Consider the following 23,787-nt stretch of genomic DNA (forward strand, 5'->3'; position numbering starts at 1 on the left):
GGAATGATAGAAGGCTAAAAATTCAGTGCTTCAGACATGAAAAGTCACTTTTGTTTTAGTGTAGCCTGTGTCATCTCTCAGGTTCCTCCTCAACTCCCTAGAGATGAATTCCTGCATCCTCCATCCCCCTAATAATGTACAGAGCAATTAGAGTGTATTGATAGAAAGATTATATTCTATAATGGATTGTATTCTCCACAGCAGGTACAGGATGATTGTGTACCCCACCGAGCCTGAGCAGGCTAATTGCTTTAATTAATGATAGAGCAGAAATGAACAAACCTGCCCCAGTCCCTTTGTGCAATTTCACCACTTACACCCACATTTGGGGCTGCTTTTAAAGGATCACCTCATTAAGCAGATAACACTGGGGGTGTGATGCTGCCCCCACAGCCATGAGGGGTGAACTGGGGCTTTGCTGCTTCAGGGGGATCAGTCTCCAGCAAATCGTGCCTTGTTCTGCTTTTCCTCTCAAAATCAATTCCATTTTGCCTTAATGGTGCAGCAGGAGCAGCATGGCTAGGACAGAGCAGCCAGGGGAGATTGAACAGCCAGTCTGGTTTCCCAGGACAAAGCCTGTTCATATCAGGTGTGTTGAAAAGAGGAAGATACATTTCATTTATATTGATCAAGAAATGGTACTTTTAAAATGAGCAGATGACAAGATTTGGATAGATTTTTCTCTTTGGTTTTCCTCTCATTAGTGCCTCAAGGCTAGAGCCCGGGACTGCAAGTGTCTCCAGTTTGCTTTTTAGCAAGGTTTCTGTGGTTTTTTTTTTTTTCTTTTTCTTTTTTTTTTTAATTTTTTTTTAATCTGGCTTTTAGCTTCTGGCACCTGGCTTTTGTTATCTGCCATTTGTGTGGGCCATTGAGGAAGAGCCTTTCGTGTCATTTTGAACTTGGCAGAAATTTCTGGAAGCCAGCAAAGGCTCCAGAGCTGAAGGAGCTGCTGGCTCTGGACTCCACCAGCACTTGTGGGCCAGCATAAGTGGGTGTTCGGGGTACCCCAATGGCTTCATGCTGCTACCACATTTTTCCTAGGGATGTGACATCCCAGTGGCTTCAGGAATTTGGTCAATAAAAGGTTGCCCAGCAGCCCCTTCCCCACCAGAGTATGCAGCAATTTTCTTCCTGGGTAAGAAGGCAGCACTTAGTCCTGGCACAGCAGCAGAACCACAGAATGGTTTGGGTTGGAAGGGACCTTAAAGCTCATCTCATTCCAGCTCCCTGCCATGGGCAGGAACACCTTCCACTAATCCAGAGGTCTCCAAACCCTGTCCAACTTGACCTTGAATCCCCCCGGGGATGGGGCAGCCACAGCTTCTCCGGGCAGTCTGGTCAGTAACAGAGATTTGAGCTCTCCACAGCGCCATTCAGCCTGGTCCTGCCCCGTGCAGGCGTTTCCCCAGTTCTCCCTCTGTTGAGGAGCTCTTGCTGCAGAGGAGGGAGCAGGCAGGACCTGTGCTCAGGCTTGTCCTCCTTTTCCCCTCCTCCTCCTCCTCCTCCCCTGCCTGCCCAGCTCCGTTACTCACTGCCAGGTTTGGGATTAGGGCAGCGTCCGCCCGGCACAGGCAGCTGCTGCCACCTATGGATGAAAAATACCCAAAATATTCGTCCTAGATGCCACACTGGGGCCATCTCTGGTCAGAGCCAGAGCAGCTGTGACACCAAGCCCATGCTCAGGTTGTGGCCTGACAGAAATGCCTGGACATCTTCTTCCCCTGCCTGTATGGGTTTAATTTGGAAAGGGGAATGCCCTGGAAATGCAGGGAAAGGCTTTCCTGAAGCACAGTGCTTGAGCAGCATATTTTACCTGTTGTGTGGAAATGGTGCTCTGGGACATGTGTAGAAGTGACCCAGGTGCCTCATTGGCAGGAGAATAAACCAAAGTCAGATCAGGGCATGGATCACTGTCCCCATGGTGAGGGGAGCAGCTCTGCTGTCCTCACCTGCAGTCTGAGTTCCCAAAGGGCACAGGGAATTGGCATCAGGACCCCCAGAACTGTGAGTCTGATCTGCAAATACTCACGTTGGGGAGAGAGTTAGAGAGTCACAAAGTGCCTGATTTACCTGTGCAAAAGGGATGGCTCCAGTTTGGAAAAGCCAGTGAAGAGAGATGGCAGCTGCTTGCTGCAATCCAGAGGCAGGTGGTGAACTTGCTTCCACAAGTTCCTGCCTTATGGTTCATCTGTTCCTCCCTAAAAACTGGAAAATCATCTTGCAGAAACCAGCACAACACTGAGCAGGATCCATGTCTGCAGAAAACTCCTAGACCAGCAACTCCTTTGTGGGATCAGGGGAGATGCCAATACCAGTCACTACCACCACATGAAAACAAATTATTCACCAATATAAACCCTAGGGCTTTTACAGGGGTTGGTTCAGCAAAAAAAATTCTCATTAAATTCTCTGATCCTCTTTTCACCCTTTGGATACACCCAAAGCTTATGCTGTTATCCAGATATCTCCTTTAACATTTCCACTAAAGCCATCAGAAGATGTGGGCAGCCAGGGCTCTTTTCACTCAGTGCCTGTGGTTTGATAGGAAAAGCCATCCCTGGGATTAATCAGGCTTTTCCTAACTGAGAGATGTGCACAGCTGCCAAAACAAACACATCAATCTGGTGTAGCTTGACACAGCACCAGACATCTCTGCTGAAAACCCAGCATGGTCCAGGGCCAAGGCAGCATCCTGCAAACAGCACTAAAGCACAGGGCAGAGGTGCCTTATCTCATTTGGGCTTGACCTAGATTGGGCTCTGCCCCATCCTCAGCTCACAGGGAGATTTAAGGGATCAGAGTCTCACAGCCCCCACAGATGCTGCATCCAGGCACCAGAAATGTCACAGTGTCCCTGATGACATGTGGATGAAATGGTGCTTGTCTCCTTCCCTGGTGCTAAAAGATATTTCAGGGCATGGAAATGTTCATCCTGGCTGCTTCCCAGATGGACAGCAGCTCAGGCTGAGCAGTTTTATCCTCCACAGCCTCAACCCCATCACTCAGATATTTGGTGGAAAAGGGGTTCCTGAAGAGCATCCCCTGGAGCTGTGTGCTACCACTGACACCCAGGAGGAATGGGCAGGTCCCAGTGCTGTGAGCACTGTGGAGGGTCCTGAGGAGCAGCCCACCCTGCACTAGGAACTCTGCTGTCCCATCAGGGATGACACCAGACTCCATCCCCAGCTGGCCAAGTGGCTGGAGGACTTGGATGTCTTGTTATCACTTCCAAAGGTTATTTTTAAATCTCTGGCTCCAATTTAAAGGTATCAGCAGCATGAGCTGAGTGCAGGACCTTAAAATACTCCCTTTCTCCCTCTTCCCCTGCCTTTCTGTCCCATAAATCCTGCCTTTATCTCTCCTCTCCAGGTCTACAACAAGAGCATGAGCTGAAAAACCTGCTTATGTTAAAAGTTCATGAAATCTACTCCATGTCTGGAAATATTCAAGGCCAGTTTGATGAGGCTTTGAACAAACTGGTCTAGTGGAAAATGTCTCTGCCTATGGCAGTGGGGTTGGAATGAGATGATGGTAAAATCCCTTCCAACCCACACCAGTCTGGGATTCTTTAATCCTATGATCTTTTCCTATTTGGTGCCCTGGGCCAGGAGTGCTGCCAGGCAAACACACTGGGAGGGTCATGGCTTGTAAACACAGGGACCTGGGAAGTTTGACCCAAAGCCAGCCCCAGGTACACATGCTCCAGAAACCCCTGGGATGTACAGCAGGGAATCCCACCCTGTTCTAGCACCAGTTAATCTGGGTTTAGCTGCAATGGGGATGCCTGGTTTGTGTGCACCAGCAGTCAGGATTGCCACGGGATGCACGATGTGTACACGAGCAGAGGAGGGTCAATGCCTCAGTGTTTGGAGCTTGTCCACTCCCAGCAGATGGTAAATGCTGAAATATCAGGGTGCAAAACCTCAACAAAGCCTCCAAAGCTGGTGTGGAAGGAGCTGAAAGCCTGAACATGGGAAGAAGGAAACCTAACAGCCTCCACTCTGTCCACAAACTGCCTTTTAGAGGACAACTACTGCCCTACCCACCTTGGATCTGCTTTTCCAATGGCTCTTGCATGAGGCCAGGCTGCACTTCTTCCTTTCAAGGACTCTCTTTCTTTGCATAGGAAGAACACAGCAATTTACAGCCATCCCTGTGTCCAGCCCCAACTTCTCCCTTGTGAGACCAGAGCTCCTGGAGTGACATCCAGGCTGGCATTCCTCGTGGCTGCCATCTGCCCTGCCCAAACCCCCTCTTTCAGAGGAGACCTGCTGCATTTTATAGCCACAAACTCACAATTGCTCAGTGAGCTGAACACTCATGGGCAGGAACACCCCCAGAGCCAGGCAAATCCAGGCAGGCAGCCTGGAGTGCTCACATCCCAGATCCATACAAATTACCAGCACTGCGGATTATTCCCTCTCCCAGTCACACTGTGAGGGCCTCTTGGGGAAAAAAAAATAAATTCCAGTTGTTATGTCCGGGCAAATGGAAATTTTAGTTTAGTTTAAAGCACCAAATCTCAACCCAGGGGCTGTGGGGCTGGATGGGGTGGAGGTGATGATGATGATGAGAGGAGTGAGAAGTCCCTGCCGTGTTTGTGTGCAGCCTGCCCATCCCTTCTGAGGAAGGGGATTTCTGTTTTCTTGAGTCATCCTAAATCATTTGGTGGTGGCTTGCAGGGAGGGTGAATCAAGCCCCAGGATGATGGAAGGGAATTGTTTCAGGGGCCCTGGGTGTGACACCAGACGGAGGCAGACGAGGCGCTAAACTTCAGCCACCCTCAGATTTCACTTCCTCGGCTCTCTGTAATTTCACACGGCTGAACATTTAAGGGCAGATTTACACCGTTTTTTTGTCAGGGAAGATTATTCCACTGAGGCATGGCTGTTGAACCTGATGGTCCCCGGGACCACAGGTGCTCAGTGAAGTCCTTTGCCAGCCAAACCTGGGCACACAGCTGTGGCTTTAAGCCTCTCCAGCCTGGGGTAAAGTGGCTTAAGGGAGCCGGGATTAGCCAGGTCTGAGAGCCCTCTCTCCTGCTCAGGTCCTGGACTATTTATAGGCTGATGGGCCATCAGGCTCTATTTCAGTGCAGAACAGGGCACTGCCCAGTTCCCTTCTTCCTGCCTGGGAAAAGGGGGGGAAACAAAAATTCTATTTACTGGAGAAGGAAAGGAGACAGGGGAGGCCCATCCCATGCTCACCTGGCAGACGTGACCAGGATTTTCTCCATCCCCATCTTCATTATTAAACTCAGCCATTGCCCCACTGTTTCCAGGCTGCCTCAGCCCTCGTGTAAAAAAAGGGCAAAGCACTAAAACATGGATAGGAAGAATAAGGGATTTATCTCTCCCTCCTCTACATTATCACACTTGCTGTCCATCTCCAGCCCATCCAGACCTGTGGTAAAGCTTCTACCCCTGTCCCAAAACAAGGCTGGGGTAATATCTTTAAATCCTCTTAGAGCCTTCTCCTTGGAAGTTTCTTTTTTATTTTTCCTGGCACTCAGTGCATTTTATGTTGTGCAAGGAATGCTTCATAAAAACAAAAGATAGCTTGACTATCATATTTCTAAGAAAATACCAGTGAGCTATAATATTCATTAAAAAAGGCCTCCCTTTAAGCACTAATGAGAAGTTAGGAACATTTTTATCCACATAATGAGTAAGTTTTGTACCATTAGCCTAGGAAGGTAAGAGTATCTTCATAAGGGTATCTAAATTAGCTGTTACTGGAAGGATGGTCTGGGCCATAAAATTGTTCTGGGTTATTTCATAGCTTTAGTCAAAATTAGCTTTCTTTTGACCTATATTTGGCTTTGGGACACAGAAAATTTTGGATTGGCCTTGGAAATGCATAGTTGACACAGACATAAATATTCTGACCACTACATATTATTTTTTTTTTATGCAAAGAAGATGTCATTATATTACTGGAGGTTTATGGTTTCCTTGTCCTCCTAGGACTTGAACCCCACTTCCCATTAAAAATGAGATGATGTTGTTAAATCACAAATTCTCGAGCAGCCCCCACACATGTTGCAGGTGCAGAAATCTGTTTTGCTGTGTTTGTCCCTTGCTCTGTCACTTGCTCCTGGACTGACGGGGCAGAGATGTGGGGCAGTGCCCTCAGGGTCTGCCCAGGGTTGTGTTGTGCCCTGCAGGGACCCCTCTCCTCCCAGCCCCGGTGGGAGCACAGCCCTTCTGCACCACGGGGGCCACAGCAAGGGGGCCACAGCAAGGGATGTGGGATTTGGTGGCCCTCTCCAAAGCCAGCCCTGTCCCTTCACTCCCTGTCTTCCTGGGACAGCACTTCCATCATTTCCCCTGTCTTCCAAACAACCCTTTCATCATCCCTCCATCGACCTGTCTTCCTCCCATTCCTCTGTCTCTGGTCTCTCCTTCTCCTCCATCCCTTCATCTCCCTCTCATGTCTTCATCTTCCATCTCTCCTGTTTCTCCATCTTTTATCCTCCCATCTTTCCCCCATCCCTCTATCTTCCATCCTGCTGTTTCCTTCTGATTTCAGTCTTCCATCTCTCCCTCCATTTTCCACCCCTCCACCTCTCCATTTCTCCTCCATTTTCCCCATCCTTCCATACTTCTGCCTCCAGTCTCTCCACCTCCCTCTCATGCCTTCATCTTCCACGTCTCCTGTCTCTCCGTCTTTTCTCCTTCCACCTTCCTCCCATCTCTCCATCTTCCATCTTGCCGCCTCCCTCTGACTTCAGCCTTCCACCCTTTCACCTTCCCATCCCTCTCCATTTTCCCCATCCCTCCATCTTCCTCCATCCCTTTATCTCCCATCCTTCCACCTCCTTACCATCCCTACACATTACCTCCCCGTCTCTCCCGCCTCTCCCTCCTTCTCCTCCTCCTCCTCTTCGTCGTCGTCGTCCTCCTCCTCCCCCCGTCCCCCCCGCGCCTCCTCCTCCTCCTCCTCCTCCTCCCCCGCCCGGTACCGCATTGCCGTAGTGCGGGGGGGCCGCTGCATTGCGCTGCCGCCGTCGATAGGTGGGCCCCTCCCGCGGAGATAAAGCCGGCGGTGCCCAAGCCGGCAGCCTCTGGCCGCCCCGACCGCCGCCCCGGTAAGAGCTGCGGGACCCCGGCGGGATGGGGGGGACAGCGGGGATGCGGGGGGGGGTGTCCTGCCCCAGGGGCTGCGGGGGCATCAGGGCCCCCCTCCCGTGTGTGGATGCTGCGGTGGGGGGTACCCCCAGGAGGGAAAGGATGGGGCTGGACCATTCCTTCATCCCGCAGGTGCGTCCTTCCCGCAGGTGGGAAATAACGCTCAAGCCGTGGTGCTTCAGGACGTGAAAATCCTTCTAAATGTCGTGCATGAGGAGGAAAACCTGATAATCCCCCCCAGCTCCCCCCTCCCCTCCCCCCACCCTGCCTTTAGAATCGTACAATCCTCGAATGATTTGGGTCGGAAGGATCTTAAAGATCATCTCGTTCCAGCCCCCCGGCCATGGGCTGCGATGTCTTTATCTCCTTGGGGAAGAAATAAAAAAAAAATTCCCCAATTCCCAAAGCGATCCTGCGTCTCCCCCCGTGTGCCAGGAGGGGTCTGCAGGGGAGAGAGGGACCCGCACCCAGGACTGGGAGCTCCGGGACCGAGCATCTCAGTGGAGCCGCAAAATGGCCAGATCCGGGCTGGCAGGGCTCAAGGGCAGCAGGGACGGGACAGCCGCCGCTCCTGCTGCCCAGGGAAGCTTCTCGCTGGGAATGTTCCCACCCGCATGACTGAGTCGCTATTAGAGCAGCAAACTCCTCCTGACCTCCTTTACTTCTACGGGCAGATTCGTGAAATTGGATTTTATTAGACGTCAGATTAAAGCTCCTAATTGTGCCCGGTTTGTGTGCAGCTGCAGAGCCATGGCAACGCCGGGAGATGCCAGGACAGCTCCCCGGATATATCCGTGTGCGTTTTTAGCCTCCTCCCTCTGTTCCATCCAGCAAAATATAATAAACCTCCCAAGTTCAGGCTCAGAGGAGCCCTGGGCAGCCCCGCTGTTCCAGCCCTGCTTGGGGCAGCAGGAGAGGGCTATTTTTGTCCGCCCCGTTTTGCAGACACTCTGTTGTCACCTGAACTGTGCCCAGCTGGGGAGCGGTGGGGGCAGCCCGGGAGGACGGGCACCCTCGGCTCCTCCCAGGGCATGCAGGAGATGCCCTCGCGTTTGGAAAGAGCGAGAAGGCAGCAGCGGGAGTATCCCTGAGCGTCGGGAAGGTTTTCCAGGAGGGAAGGGCACCTTCGAAGCATCGATGACGTAGCCCTGGGAACTGGGGGTCTCCGCGGCGGAGGGCAAGATGCCGATAAACGCGGCGTCTTGCCCAGGCTTGGAGGCTGGACGTGGCAGCCCGAAATAGCCCGGCCGGCCTCCTCCGGGGGCAGCTGGCTCGGACCCAGAGCTGCCAGACGAGGCCGGGCACCCCCGGGCGCATGGTCCAGCGGGAAGGTGGGGCGAGGGGAGGACAGCCTTTCCCGAAGGGTTGGCTCTTGGTTGGCACAAGGGGGGCTCTTCTTGACTCTCCTGGCTCTTTCCCCTCGCAGCCTCCCCCCCAAAAAGGCAGCTGCGTTCCCACCGCCCTCCCCAGCGCCGCCCGCCCCGGCCAGCCCCGCGTAGCCCAGCAGCAGCATGGGGAAGGAGAAGACGCACATCAACATCGTCGTCATCGGGCATGTGGACTCTGGGAAATCCACCACCACCGGGCACCTCATCTACAAATGCGGGGGCATCGACAAACGGACCATTGAGAAATTTGAGAAGGAGGCTGCCGAGGTGAGGAGCCCGCCCCCACCCCGCGTTCCCACCCGCGGGGATGCTCCACGCTGCTCCCCGCCAGCATCCCGCAGGCAATATTCCCCTTCTGCCGGTGCTGCCCTTCTCTTACATTCCATTTCTCCCTTTGTTCCCATCGTTTTTTCTCCCTCTGCGCCCCTGGGTCCTCCCGACTTCTCTGGCCTTGGGAAAATAGGCCATTTGGGCGCTGGCCACCCTCTTTTTCCGGAGCTGGGGGACTCCCTGCTGCCGGCTGTTAATGAGGGCAGGGGCACGCCGAGGTCTGCAGGATGGGTCAGGGAAGCAGCAGTAATCACTAGGATTCCGGAAAAGCCACAAACCACGGTGCTTCAAGGCATGAAATTCCTTCTAAATATGGTGTGTGAGGGGGGAAAACCTGATAATCTCTCCCTGCATGGGTCAGGGCTGCCTGAATTTCACTCTGAAGCATCAGTTTCCAGTGCCTGCTGGGGACAAGGTGCAGCATCAGCTGGACCACTCATTTGATCCGGTTGAGAAACCTCATTCCCATTTTCCTCAGGCAGGTGGTCTGGTGTGTAGTGTGATTGGCAGCCTGTGATACAGAAAACTGGCTGGAAATCCGAACATTGAAGTTAAATTCTTTTGTTTGACCCTTGCAGTGGTGGCATTTATAACAATTTTATCGTGCATGCATTTAGAAGCTGTCACGCAGCAAAGCACCACCTGATACCTGTAATATGGAAAACCCCAAGATTAAAGAGGAAAAAACAGTCTTGGGAAGAAAAATGTCAATTGGGAGTGCTGGGAAATTAATGATGGTAAATTCTAGAGAGGTGGGTGAGCCAGGAACAGCCTGGCTGTGTTATCCATAGGGCAGCTCCTGTCACTCAGAAGATGGCTTGTCGTCATCGCTCTGGGAATGCAGATACCCCTCCTTTTTTTTTTTTCCCCAATTTTTTTTCTGGTCCAAATCTCACATTTAATTGAAAAAAAAAAAGAGATTTACAGAGCTGCCACTTTTGATTTCACATTTTTCTGTCTGTCTGTCAACCTTTTTCATTTGCCGATAGCATCTGAGCTAAATCCCTTATTTTCCTGCCTCACTTTCAGCCTTTTTTTTTTGCATCCTTAAGCCAAAGAGCCTCTTCCTTCATACAGAATTATCCCTCTCCCCTGGTTTAAAATGATTACTGTTATCCTTCCACAAATTCCTCCCCTTTACCTGTAAGATCAGATAAGGCATGGTGAGGTTCTCGTCGATGTGATTGCAGTGATTTTAATTGAGCAGGCACTTTCACTGCCTTGCCAGGATCCGCGGGCACCGGAGGCTGCTATTAATAGCCTATTGACTGAGCTTACAGACTCCATTTTCTAATGCAGGGCTGGGGAAGGGTTTGCTTCCATTAGGTGGCATTCACAGGAAATGGAGGCCTGCGTGCACCCAAAAGGCCAACAAAAAAACCCCAGGGTCTGTTATTTTATTTAAGAGAAAAGAGCGAGGATTTCTCTCTCTTTTTTTTTTCCCTTTTGATTCAAGGGCAGAGGTAACAGTATCTCTGAAAGAAGAGTTGTTCTGTTTTTTAAAAAAATTAAATAATCAGTATTTGTGGCCTCCGAATAGAAAGCTGTCCCTCCACTGGGGTTCGATGAGGGAAATTCAGGCTATTTCTGGCACTGAACAGGGAAGGTATTGTGCAGAGCTAGATAATACCCTGGGTTTTTCAACACCAGCCCTGGGTAACTGAATACACCCCGTGAAAGGAGGGAAACTGTTTGCTAAATAAAGGATCTCGTTTGTCTTCACGTTACGTGTGATGCTGAGCTCTGGGGGGGTCTCACACGTGATGAGCAGCTGGTTGTGTGTGTGTGGACATGGCTGATGGCAGGAAGGTGCTGATTCCCACTCAGCTGCCATGGGAGAGCCAGGGCTCTGCTCTGTGCCTCAGTTTCCCCACCCAGAAGGGAGGCAGTAGGCTGCGGGTGGGGGAGAGGCTGTGGGATGTGCAGATTGACCTCCTGCCCAAGAAGAGCCCATTATTAATGCAATGCACAAATGCACCATTCCCTGCTGTGCCTCCATTTCCAGCAGTAAATGAGCGCACTCTGATGACTCCTCCCTGTTCCCTGGGAAGGGGGAGTTTGATGTGAGTGCTGGAAAGGGTTAACCTGGCCCCATCCCTGGAAGTGTTCAAGGCCAAGCTGGATGGAATTTGGAGCAACCTGGTCTAGTAGAAGGTGCCCCTGTCCACGGCAGAGGGGTTGGAATGGGACGATCTTTGAGGTCTTTTCCACCCCAAACCATTTTGTGATTCTGAAAATCTCCAAGCTCCTCCTCTACCCCCTTGCTAAATCCAGTGTCAGGAAGATGCTCAGCAGCAGAGACTTGATTCTGGATTTTTCCATGCCAGTGAGAGCTCACAGCTTCCCAGTGGAGATGGGGCATCATCTCCTCGACCTGGCCTCTCCTCTGAGGAGGGGAAATCTTGCCCCTGGCTTTAGGATTTTGCCCTTAATCCTCCGGAGCAAGCTGCAAAGTCATCGCAGCACTCAGCTGTTATGAAACAGGCTGTCACCATTAATTCCTTGTGCTGGCTGGGAACAGGGCTGGAGTGTGGGAGATGGAGCAGACCAGCAGACCAGCCCCCAGGCAGGGTGTGGGCAGGGCAGGTGTGGGTGGGATGCTGTGTTCTCTTTCCTGGGGGGGCTCATCACTGGAGTGTTCAGTACCTGCCATCGGGAAGTGCTTCTCTCTGACTGTGACTGATAATGGCCAGGAGAAACTGTGATTGCAGGGAGCAGAGGGATGGATGGATGGATGGATGGATGGATGGATGGATGGATGGATGGCAGCAGGGTATCACAGCTCTGACCTTGCATAATAATAGGAGACCATTAAATCATCTGCAAATGACCTAAATTCCTTTCTCTGCCTTAAAACCTCCTTGTATCTGAGGCCAAGAGCTGATGGCTGCAGCCCATTTTAACCCCTTGCTTTGGCCAAGCTCCCCTGACCACCCCAGCTCACAGAGTGGTCAGCAAGGGTGGGCTTCTCCTGCCCCATCTCCACCTTGTCAGGATTCCAGCTCAGAGTGGTAGCATGGCCTCCACACTGGAGGGAAATCCAGCTCTCCCTGGTGCAGTGACGTCAAAGGGCTCCAGCCCAAAGGAGAAGGCCTCCCAGAAGTGCCACCGTGGTTTTACCAGGGAATGTGCTTTATCACAGGGCAGGAAGATTTACTGGAGCTAATCTCCCCCAGCGTGATTTCCCGCATTATAATGTTGGCTGAGATTTTGGCCATTTGGCAACGACAGTTGGTCTGGCTGCAGCTCACAGTAGCTTTTCCTGTGAATTTGCACACTCTGTGGCAAAAATCAATCACGTTTCTATTCTGCTCATAGCAACCATCTCTCATTTCTTTTAACCCGTTCCACCCCTGCCAGTTTTGGGCTCACTCATGTAGCAATGCCCTTTCCCACTAACCAGCTGCCTCACAGGTCTGAGTCATGGATTAAGATCACAGAATCAGAGAATAATTTAGGTTGGAAAAGCCCTCTAAGATCATTGAGTCCAACCAGCACTGGCAATCCCACCACTAGACCACATCCCTGTGTGTGCATCTCTGTGAAACCATGAAATAAGATAAATCTCATAAACAGATGTTTTTCAATAACTCCATTAACATTAGGAAATGCAATAAGTATGTAAATATTCTTTCAGAGACGTTTAATGTGACAAGAAGCAGCTTTCCATGTTTCTGTACAGGATTTCCCAGCAGCAGTGCAGAACCATGATGGGTGTTTCATGGAGGAGACCTCATGGGCTGCTGCCTCTACATCCTGCCCATCCAGCCCCACTCACAAATTCACTTCATGTCTCTTCCTCCAGCCTCTCCTGCATCCTGCTGTGGAAGGAACATGTTGAGAACAATATCTCCTTTCACCTGTATTTTTTAGTAAATAGACCACCAATAGATCCTGAATTCAGGGAATTTTACCTTTAAATGTTTGCAGTGTGACCCTGTGTGAGCTTGGGAAGTGCCCTGGAGGGTGGGAGGCCATCACCAATGCCTTGGGCTCAGGTTTCTCACTAGTTCTTGCCTCTGTGTTGGCCAGATGGGGAAGGGGTCCTTCAAATACGCCTGGGTGCTGGACAAGCTGAAGGCCGAGCGCGAGCGTGGCATCACCATTGACATCTCTCTGTGGAAGTTTGAGACCACCAAGTACTACATCACCATCATCGACGCCCCTGGCCACAGGGACTTCATCAAGAACATGATCACCGGCACCTCCCAGGTGAGGGATGGGGCCCAGGGCATGGGGGCTGCTGCAGGGGAGAGGCTGGGGTTGTTCACAGGCTCAGGGTCATGCACGGGCTGTTGGAATCCTTTTGGAGGTGGGGAGTTGAGAGGGCTGACATGGAGGAGTGTTCAGCAGGGTTCACCCCAGAGACTGGGGGGCACCAAGGGAACCCAGCACGCCATGGTCCTGCACCTCCCTGGGTGTCTTTGGGCACAAAGAGGTGGTTTCTCCACCCCATTTCCACCCACATGAGAAGGTGGGATGAATGTGGCCTGCCTGGAGCTGGGATGCTGTGAGCTACAGGCCTTTGTGTGAGGGCATCTCCACACCATTTTAGCCTCAGACAGATGAGATATACAAGAAACATCCAACAATACACTAGGTTTTATTGGATAAAGGAGGCTCCACAGACCTTTCGTCCTTCCTTTTCCTCCAACAGCTGTCTTTGTCCCATATTATATTGCCAAACCCAATGGCCTACCCTTCCTGAGAAGGGTGGTTCCCCCTCATTGCATTGTGGGACATTCCTGCATCTCCCTGTGACTGATGGGTGCTGAATTAACCCCGCTGCATGCCCAGTGAGATTTCCATTGAGGTACCAGTTGGACTGGGCATGGCTTTCTGCCAAACCCAGGCAGCTTCTGCTGTGTGTTTTGGTACAAAAGCAATCTAGGGAACACTTTCCATGGCTGGAGTCACACCCATCACCTAGGAAGGTTTTTTGCAAGACTTCAGTAGGGTTTTAGATAAAACCTTGTCCGTAGATGATCAAGATGAGGTCCTAGTCAGAGTCCAGGAGGAATCCACACTGTTTTTCCACCCACAATGCAGACCTATGTGGGGCTGGCAAGTCTGAAATAGCACAGCTGGGTTAGTTTTAAGGCAGATCAGCAGCTAATCAGGCAGGGGGTCATCTGTGACTCCTTTAAAGCCCTCAGAGTTGTCACCAGGGCTGTGCAGCAACTCTCTTGCTCTCTCCCCCAGGCTGACTGTGCTGTCCTGATTGTTGCTGCTGGTGTGGGTGAATTTGAAGCCGGCATCTCCAAGAACGGGCAGACCCGTGAGCACGCCCTGCTGGCTTACACCCTGGGGGTGAAGCAGCTCATCGTGGGCATCAACAAGATGGATTCCACAGAGCCCCCCTACAGCGAGAAGCGCTACGACGAGATCGTCAAGGAGGTCAGCGCCTACATCAAGAAGATCGGCTACAACCCGGCCACAGTTCCCTTCGTGCCCATCTCGGGCTGGCATGGAGACAACATGCTGGAGCCCTCTCCCAATGTAAGTGTGCCTTGGGTTACACTTCTCCCCCCACGCTGAGGATCCTGGCCTGGGCTGAAGATGAGCTCTGTGCTCTGCGAGCATTTCATGCACCCGCTGTGCACAAAGATCTGCTGGCAGCTGGTGATGTGTCATGGAGCTCTGCTTGGCCCTGGGCAGGATGGATGGGCTCACTGTTGGTGGGTGCTGTGCCTAGGCCAGGCAGCAGCTAAACACGAGCATCTTCAGGAGATGATCTGTCTGGCTTTGCTTCTGGGCTGGGATTTGAAGTTTTCACCTTGTCAGAGCTCATGGTGACATTGGAGCAGCAATTGCCACTCTCAGCAGGAGCAGAGGGTGTGTTTTTAGGGCATTGTTTTCTGAGGGGAATAACACAATCTGGGGTCAGGCTTGGAGCAGCTCCAACAGTGCAGCTGGGTCTCAGGTCCCCTTTTCCATCAATGCTCTGTGTTACTGTGGTGGCCAAACCTCCTCTTCCAGTGCTGGGATCTCACTCCTACAGGTGACATTTTCTCCAGGAAGTACCACGTTTCCATGCCAAAACCACAGTTCCCTAGAGTATCCCTTTGAGGCTGCTCCTTTTCCAGCTGGTTTTTACTCCCTCTGCGATGGGGATGGTGAGGAGACAAAGGCAGGGTGCTCTGGGTGGGCCCTTGCCATCATTTCATACACCAGCTTAAGAAGGATGGGGGTTTTTGGCAGACAGGCTGCCCATAACTATTCTGACACTGGTTTTGTTGGAGAAAAATCTACCTCAGGGTTAGTCTTTTAAAGAAATGATGGGCTGGAAAGTTCTGGCCAGAGGAAGGTCCCTGCTCTCCTGGTGACTTCTGTGTGACCTTGAGGAAGTTGCTCAGATCAGACACCCTGGGAATCTCTTGTGAAACCAATGGGAAATTTGATGCTTAGGGGGACTTCAGGACACCACCCGTGGATGAGGGCAGGGCTCTGTGATGAGTGAAGCAATCCATGAGTCCAGCAGTAACTGAGGGAGGTCAGGGATCACAGGCCTGAGGGAGTGCTGCAATGCAAACTCACACAGTCATGAAACACAGCTCCTGCCCTGCACAGGAAAGGCAGCTCACTTGGGATGGCTTGGAAGGAAGGAATTATTGGGGTGCTTGGGAGATTCCTGTTCCCTGAGGAGCAGAGCTGGGATAAAGGTCAGCCACGGCCATGCCAAACCCAGCCCCGTGGTTCCCGAGTGCCTCAAATCAGGCAGGCTCCAAATGTCAGCAGCTGCTGGGCTGGGAAGATGATCCTGAACAATCCTCCTATAATTAGGCAGCAGAGGGGAGGCACAGAGCAGGAGGGGCTCTGTGCCCCCCTTCCTCCAGAGGGGTTTCGGGGCAGGTTCCCAGTGTGATGTGCTGCCTGAGAGAAGGCAGGGGATGAAACAACTCTATCCTTTGACCTAAGGAACCAGCTGGCTCCTAGGGAATTGGGAAGAAAACCTGGCCTGGTCTGGAAGAGCATGAGCTCTTCTGGAGAGGGTTGAGGGACAGATTTCTCCTCCTCCTCATATTGCACCACCTCTGGGAAAGCTTAAGAAGGAACCTGGCATAGATGTCTCTTCTCTCTTTCCTTGCCTGAAAAAGCTCTGATTATTTTCACTTGTAATTTCTGGACAGGTTTCACTGAAGCACAAGACAGTCAAGTGACTTGTCTGTCTGTCAGGGGACTTATCAGAAAGTGGGGATTAGAGCCATGATGTCCCTGCAGCTCCTGTTGCCTCTGAGCAAGGGGGGCGTGGTGGCACGTCAGGCTGGAGCTGCCTCTGTGTGGGAGACTCCAGCCCACAGCCCTGTTGCACAGAATCCCAAGGCCAACTGAAAAAATGACAGCTGGGCTGTGCTTCCATCAAAGTTTGGCATTTGAGAGCTTTTTGGGAAGTGGGGTGTTCTGTGAAGCAGCTTTGTGATGCTCCAGCTGGCAGAATGGGGCCATTCCACGTGGTTTGGGAGATTTTCACCCCATGGGATGCTGCAACCCAAACACTCCCAGTCTCTGGTGCCAGGACCTGTGGCTGTCTGGGGCTGCAGCCTCAACACTGGGGTGTGTGCATGGGGTGTTGAGGTGCTCATGGGCTGGGAAAAATCAGGGAAAGGCGACTGTAAAATAAACTTTGAGTGTTAAAGAGCTGGAGCTTAGCTGTTATTCTGGGGAGCTGGAGCCTCTCTGCCTGCACAATTTGGTCAGATCCTGCTTTTGCCACAGGAGTTGTGGAGTAGGAATTACGATTTGGGGAACAGATTTTGGGGACTACATGACAGAGGTTTTATTTGGGTGGCCATAGGAGGCAGCACAAACCAGGTTTTGCAGATGCCTTTCACCCTAAGGCCATGCTGAGGTTTGCAGAGATTTGTTCCCAGAAGGTGTCTATGTTCATCTTTACCGGATTCTTGGGATGTCACAAGTCCCCTGGAGAGAGGGACATGGGCAGGGGTTGTTATTTTCCTGTGTGCCAGAGCTGTGTGGGGCAGAGGGAAGGGAGCTGTGGGCATTTGGTGGCCACCATCCTCGAGAGCAGAGCCTGTGGGCAGGTGGCCACCAGGCAGCTGCTGGCACAGGTCCCTGCCTGGCGTTTGGGCCATGCCACAGCAGAGTGGGGGAAGCTCTGAGTCATCCTGCACACAGCACGAGGCTCCCTCACTGCCTGGATGCAGTTCCCATTTTGCCAAGCTGTGCCTGGCTCTGGGTCTGGCTGCACGGCAAGAGCTGCAGTGCCCTGGGAAGAACCCATTGCAAAAGTGTCCCCAGGCTCCTCCTGCCACTGCCACCAGGAAAGACAAGTGGTGGCAGATGTGACCCTCTGAAGGGCCTGACCTGAATGCTTTGGATGCAAGCTGAGTTCCCTGGCTGCATCCTGTCTTTCCCCCTCTCCTTCCCAAAGCTGGTGCAGATTGCGGGATAGGAAACCAGACTTGGCACACCCTGCAGGGATGGCTGTGAAGCTGGGGGCACTTTGGGGGTCTTGCTTCACCCCAGCCCCCCATGCCCACTGCACTGTGCCACTGGTGCTGGTGCTAAGGGAAAAAAGCCACATCCACAAAATATGTGATGGATTTGGGACACACAGAAAGCATTTGACAGTAAAATGGGAAAATATTGTCTAACCCTCTCTGTGCAGAAGCAGGGGAATGGCCTTGCAGACTCTGACCTCTGCTTGTTGTGTTAGGGTTGCCTCAGACCCAAGACTAAATTTTTTTTCCATCAAGCTCCGGGTGTTGCTACAGTTTCCAGATATGCAGCATCAGCCCAATAAAGCACTGCAATTCCCTGCATTTAACCATGGTACCTGAGCAATTTCCACCCCTCTCTACCTCTTTTCTGGGCAATTTTTAGTTTCAAAACCCACTTTAAGGCAGGAGAAGGGAACATCTGTGAAAAGCAGTCCTGTCTCTTGGTAGCTGGGTTTGCAGCATCCTCCCTAGCCAGGGCTTAGAAACCAGACCCTGGAAGGGTGAAAGCAGGAGAGAATGGAGAGAAGCATCTCTCTGAGGCTTGCCTTGGAGAAGCTTGGGCCCCAGGACTGAAGGTTGAGCACTTTGTACCTGGTACTGGGCTGCAGACTCTGTGGTCCCTGTGCTGGAGGCAGCATTCCTGGAGGGTGGGATGCAGGCAGCTGGTGCAGTGCCCAGGGGTTGGTGTTGGAAGTGGGAACTGTGAGTTTGCTGGCTTTAACCACTCCCATCCTTTTTCTCCTGTTAATGGATGTGTTGCTTGTTTCTAGAAGAGAGGGAGATTGAGCAAAGGGGAGCAGATAAACCTGCAGGGATGGTGGAGTGGAAGGAGCTCCCCAGTGCCCTGGTAAAGCCAGGACATGGCAGGACTGACTTTATGGATGCTGTCCTGGTGGGACAGCTCTCTGGGCTTACCTCTGGCTGCTGAGGACAGGCACACTCAGGGCACGTTGGAAGTGTTGAAGGCCAGGTTGGATGGGCCTTAGAGCAATCTGGTCTCGTGGAAGGTGTTCCTGCCCATGGCAGAGGGGTGGAACAAGATGGTCTTTAAGGCCCCATCCAAGCCAACCCATCCTGTGATCCTATGGTTCTCTGTTGCTGCTCTCTCCCCAGATGCCTTGGTTCAAAGGCTGGAAGGTGGAGCGCAAAGAAGGCAACGCCAGTGGGGTGTCCCTGTTGGAGGCCCTGGACACCATCCTGCCCCCGACCCGCCCCACAGACAAACCCCTGCGCCTGCCCCTCCAGGATGTCTACAAGATTGGAGGTGAGCCTTGCCACTCCTCTGCCTTAACTGAGACTTCATTCCATAGAAATTTGGGAATGACGTTTCCAGGTGTTGGGAAACTGGAGGGATTTGACTCTTCAAACCAGAGATAATGTTGGAGAAAAGGGGTGGTAAATCCAGGGCAAAAACCCCATTTGAGCTTGGGCTGTCTGGGGTGGAGGTGGGCATGCCCAAAGGTGCCCAGGGAGCAGAGAGGAGCAGCAGCTTTGTGAGCTCTCCCCCAGGAAACACACGATGCCAAAATGGCTGCAAATTTGCGTGTCCCAGAGGTCATGGCTGGCCAGGCAAGTTGGAGGCAGCAAAAAACATTCTGTGACCCAGGTGAGAGACAAGACCAGCAGGGAGGGCCACTGAAGCTGGTGCATGGCAGCTTGGCTGTGACCTGCCCGAGCTTCCCAAATGCTGGTGTCCATCACTGGCACCTCCTCCTGCCGAGCTGTGCCAGCCATGTAGGGAGCACTGTGGCTGACGCGTGTCCCCTTCCCTCTGCAGGGGTGATGGGGACACTTTGCTCAGCTATAAATACCCCTCTGTGAGCTCTCTGACCTGCTGGCATAAGTGGACAGCACTGCTGACTCCCTGGCTGCCGGATCAGGCAGGCACAGACTTTTCCAGCTCTTTCCCACCCTTTTCCAAGGATACATGCACTGCAGGGGTCGAACGTGGGATTTTAGCTGGGTTTTTAATGCAGGCTGCTGTTGTTTGCAGTGGACATGAAAGGTGGTGAGCAGGTCTGTGTCCTCCCCTAGCTCAGCTGGGGTGGAGTGATATGGTTTTACTGGAAGGCAAGTCCTTAGGGAGGAGAGACACCGTGGGAAGAGGGGAGATGGGGACAGCAGGGTGGATGTGGAGGAGCAGATGGGTCCAGCCAACCTCTTCAATCTCCTTTCAATGTTGTTTTTTTCAATCATTCTTCACATGCCTCCAAAGGGGAATTTTCCCAATGTCTCCTGGTGACACAGGGTGCAAATTATCCCAGTCATTTAATGAGCCACCCTCGTTCTCTGTCACAGCTGGTGGTGTGGCCATCAGGGATGTGGACAGTGTTGTTGCACACATGCTGGGATGTCCCAGTCCTCCATGCAGGAGATGCCACAGCTGCTCCAGGAGAAGAACTTTTGGGACATGCAGATTTCTCAGGACTTTCTGCCTATGGGTTACTTCTTTTTTAAAAAAACTCTGAGTAGGAAAGATGGACTCATAGTGATTATCAAGATCCCAGTGTTGATCTGCTGAAAACTTGGGGGTTTTGGGCAGGGAGCAAACATGTTCTTTGGTGAAAACCAGTAGAGAAATCTTGCTTTTGCTGAACCCAGGTTCTGGCCCAGGGATATACCAAGCAGATTGAATTTTGCTGCACTCTGTCCTCGTCTCTGCAGGGATTGGCACAGTTCCCGTGGGTCGAGTGGAGACCGGCATCCTGCGGCCTGGCATGGTGGTCACCTTTGCCCCTGTGAACATCACCACTGAGGTGAAATCCGTGGAGATGCACCACGAGGCCCTGAGCGAGGCTCTGCCTGGCGACAACGTCGGCTTCAACGTGAAGAACGTCTCGGTGAAGGACATCCGCCGCGGCAACGTCTGCGGGGACAGCAAGTCCGACCCGCCGCAGGAGGCAGCCCAGTTCACGTCTCAGGTGAGCACGGCTCCTTGGTGCCACCACGCCCAGCTTGCTGCCATCCCCCAGCTGCCAGCTGTTGGGGAAGATGCAACAGGAAAGCCTTATAAATATGATTGCCTGGCAAAAGATTTTGAGAATATAGAAACTGAAAGCGAGGTTGAAATGAAAGCAAGCTTTGAGATACCTTTGTTACTGAACAACGGGAAAACAATGGTGTGGCTGACTGAAGGTAATCCCCTTCTGATGGAACAAGACCCTCTGCTTGCAGGCAGGTCCAAGGGTCCAAGCAAACCCTGCCAGCTTGGCAGAAGGGGTCCAAAGAGGAGTTTTTAGGGTTTAAAATGTAGCACAGTATGGTAATGTAGTGATTCTTATAGATGGTATGGAAATGCTATAGGATTTTTACCTTTTACTAGATCGGTTAGTGAGAATCAGAATATTCAACACAGAAGATTTATTGTATTGTAACGGGAACTTTGCTCTCTTACCCCTTTTACTCTCTTATACTTTTGCTCTCTTACCCTTTCACGCTCTTACCCTCTCAATCCTCTGTACCCCTCTCTCGGGCCTGCTCTGAGCTGTGGCTGGCAGCTCCCAGCAGGACCCCTGCACCCACACCCTTTGCAATAAACCCCAAGTTCCACGACCTGGCTGCAGAGATCTCTCATCTCCATCCATCCCCACCTTCCTACCCCCCGACGCTCCTACAGCCAGCCTTGCCATGACACCGCTCTGTCCCCCCAGGTGATCATCCTGAACCACCCTGGCCAGATCAGCGCTGGCTACTCGCCCGTCATCGACTGCCACACCGCACACATCGCCTGCAAGTTTGCCGAGCTGAAGGAGAAGATTGACCGGCGCTCCGGCAAGAAGCTGGAGGACAACCCCAAGTCCCTGAAGTCGGGTGATGCAGCCATCGTGGAGATGATCCCTGGCAAGCCCATGTGTGTGGAGAGCTTCTCCCAGTACCCACCCCTTGGTAAGGGAATGGCTCTTTGGAGGTCTCCTGTGCTCTCACAGAGCATGAGGGCTCTGTGGGTGCAGAGCTCACACCAGGCATGCTGAACTTCTCCCAGCTAGGTGGGGAGGGAGCTGAGGATGGTTTTTTGCTCCCCCATGTGCTGCTGAGCTGGGTTTCCAAAGGCTGGGTTTTCCCTCTGGGAGCAACAGGACCGTTCCTTTATGGTTACTAAACCATGATAGTTTCTGAACACAGAAACATTTCCTCCTCTCTGCCCTAAAACAACTGGTCAGGAGAAGAAAGAAGGAAGTTTGCTCAGTGGAGGCCACCTTTTAGTGCAGGAAAGTACCATGCTTGAGTTCTAGGACAGTTTGTATTGGAAGGGACATTAAAGGCCATCTTGTTCCACCCCCCTGCCATGGGCAGATACATCTCCAACTAGACCAGACTGATGTTGCACATCTGGAAGTTTAGCAATGGAAGTTTAGTGATGGAAACTTGCAAAGAAGAAATGGGGTTTAAGTTTAAAAACCAGTAATTTAAACAGAGGGGAGCATCAGGACCAGCAAGGGTTGATAGCTCAGGGCTTGTCCCTGCAGGAACCTGCTCCAAGGGCAGGGATAGCACATGGCTCCGTGATTAGGGGGGTGTAGATCCCACCACCACCCTCCCAAAGAGCTCAGCCTCAGGGTCTCACTGCCATTCCTCCTCTGTCTGTCCCTCAGGCCGCTTCGCTGTCCGTGACATGCGGCAGACCGTGGCCGTGGGCGTCATCAAGAACGTGGAGAAGAAGAGTGGTGGGGCTGGGAAGGTCACCAAGTCTGCCCAGAAGGCCCAGAAGGCTGGCAAATGAATCGTGGGCTCCCAGTGCATCGCGCAGAAACCATCCCTGACACCAGGACGCTGCCACCGACTCCCCCGGGCGCACGTGTGCACATCAGCTTGTAAGAGTTTATATGTCAACGACTGGATGCTCACCATTAAGGTCCAGTGGAAATTCTTTAAAAGGAAAAGCATGTTCCAGCGTTTGTGAGGCTTCATGTTAATTTTACCAATAAAACTGGTACAACATCCACAGTGGAAAAAAAAAAACCAAACAAAAAAAACCAAACCAAAACCAGACAAATCCCCCCTCCTCCTCCCAAAAAAAAAAAAAAAAACCCAAACCAACCAACCCAAAAGGTGTGGAGCTGTGTGTGTGTGTCTGTTTCTGAGAGGGGCTGGGTTGCCTGGAGATTGTGTAGGCTCACTCAGAGTAGATGGTGGGGATGGGCACAGGAGGGGCTGGGATGGAAATAAGGAGGAAGGAGGACAGTTGGGAGCCCATATTCAGGGTGTCAGCCAGCACTCAGCCCTTCCCCAGATTGCACCCCTTGACCCAGGAAATTCCCCCAGCCTGAAGCAGCAACAGTTCTCACAGCAATTTTGAGGCTCTACTGAAACAGCTCAAGCCTCTAAAATAATTTTCCAAGGTCTTTATTATATTTAATCCACACAAAACAGGCTTAAACTGAGCTCCCACAGTTGTGCCGCTGAAAGAAAGGAAAATAGGGCACCCCATGTCTCTGTATTGGGTGAGCAGCATCACTTTGGGTCTTTGTCATTCCCCACCATTTTGGGAGCAGTGGCTGAGTCTGCCTTCTCTCCCCACATCCTGCTCTGCCTCACACATGGTGGATCCCCAGCCCTTTCCAAACAACACAACAGAAACATTGCTTCCTGACTGAAGCCCAAACACAACTCAGGTCTCACAAGAAGCCCCAAAACTCACGGTCTTCACCCAGGGCAGTGTCTTGACTCCCATCACAATCTTGCAGCCCCAGGCAAGGTGTGCACCTCTCCCAACTCCACCCAGTGCAGCTGCCCCAGTCCAAAGGGTTGTGGTTGCTGAGTGGTTGGGATCAACCAAAAAGCCCCAGCCAGGAGCTGTGAGGAGTCTGAGTGGGAGCACAGAGTGTGAGGAGGAGCTGGAGGTGGTGCAGTGGGGCAGGAGAAGGAGGGAGGTGGTGTGAGAGTTGTGCATCCACTACATCATTCCAGGGATGTTTCCAAGGGACATTTCCTCCCTGGAGGAGGCATCAGCAGCGTGCTGGGGCATCCTGAGCTTGTCTGTGCCCCTGACTCGGCCTTCAGGAGGAGACAGTGCTGGGAACAGATGCTCTACAGTCTCTGTGAAGGGCAGCATCATGCGAGGCCCTTCCCAGGAGAGCTCCAGAGGCACCAGCATCATCATTACTGTTTGTGTCACAAAGCCCTTAATGATCCTAATTAGCATCTGATGCTCTGCAGTGCTGAGTGTCCCCAGGCAGGGCCTCGAGGAGCTGACATGCAGCTGAATTGCAGAGAGCTCTGCATGATCTCACCCTGCCTGCTCCCCCAGAGCTCTCCCCATCCCATGTCTGCATCTGACAGACACAGGCTGCCTCCCTGGGCCAAGATCCCCAGCACTCTGCACAGCCCACCAGGGCTCCTCACCCCTCTCCACACACCCCACATCCACCAGCTTCATCCACAGAAATCAATTTGAATTCCCGAGGTCTTCGTGGTACCTGGGCTCTCTGAAGAGCCATGTCCTTGGCATGCCACAAACTGGAAGGGGATCTGGGGGTC

At 52.3% G+C, this 23,787-nt stretch overlaps 1 protein-coding gene across 2 annotated transcripts; it reads left to right on the plus strand.

The window, feature by feature from the left end:
- The first annotated feature begins 6,641 nt into the window (after nucleotides 1-6,641).
- Nucleotides 6,642-22,250, plus strand: EEF1A2 (eukaryotic translation elongation factor 1 alpha 2). 2 transcript variants are annotated; one of them, XM_071446777.1, is made up of 8 exons: nucleotides 6,642-7,090; nucleotides 8,557-8,785; nucleotides 12,881-13,060; nucleotides 14,051-14,347; nucleotides 18,424-18,574; nucleotides 19,975-20,231; nucleotides 20,961-21,195; nucleotides 21,903-22,250. In XM_071446777.1, exons 2-8 carry the CDS (start codon nucleotides 8,642-8,644, stop codon nucleotides 22,028-22,030), a joined length of 1,392 nt encoding a protein of 463 aa, XP_071302878.1. In that variant the 5' UTR covers nucleotides 6,642-7,090; nucleotides 8,557-8,641; the 3' UTR covers nucleotides 22,031-22,250. The 2 variants fall into 2 exon arrangements, with proteins under 2 accessions (XP_071302878.1, XP_071302879.1); XM_071446778.1 differs by lacking the exon at nucleotides 6,642-7,090 and adding an exon at nucleotides 8,264-8,461.
- Nucleotides 22,251-23,787: the final 1,537 nt, after the last annotated feature.

Source organism: Agelaius tricolor, unplaced genomic scaffold (assembly GCF_023055355.1).
Source record: "Agelaius tricolor isolate 1412-34295 unplaced genomic scaffold, bAgeTri1.0.p SCAF_23, whole genome shotgun sequence".
Taxonomy (NCBI): Eukaryota; Metazoa; Chordata; class Aves; order Passeriformes; family Icteridae; genus Agelaius; species Agelaius tricolor.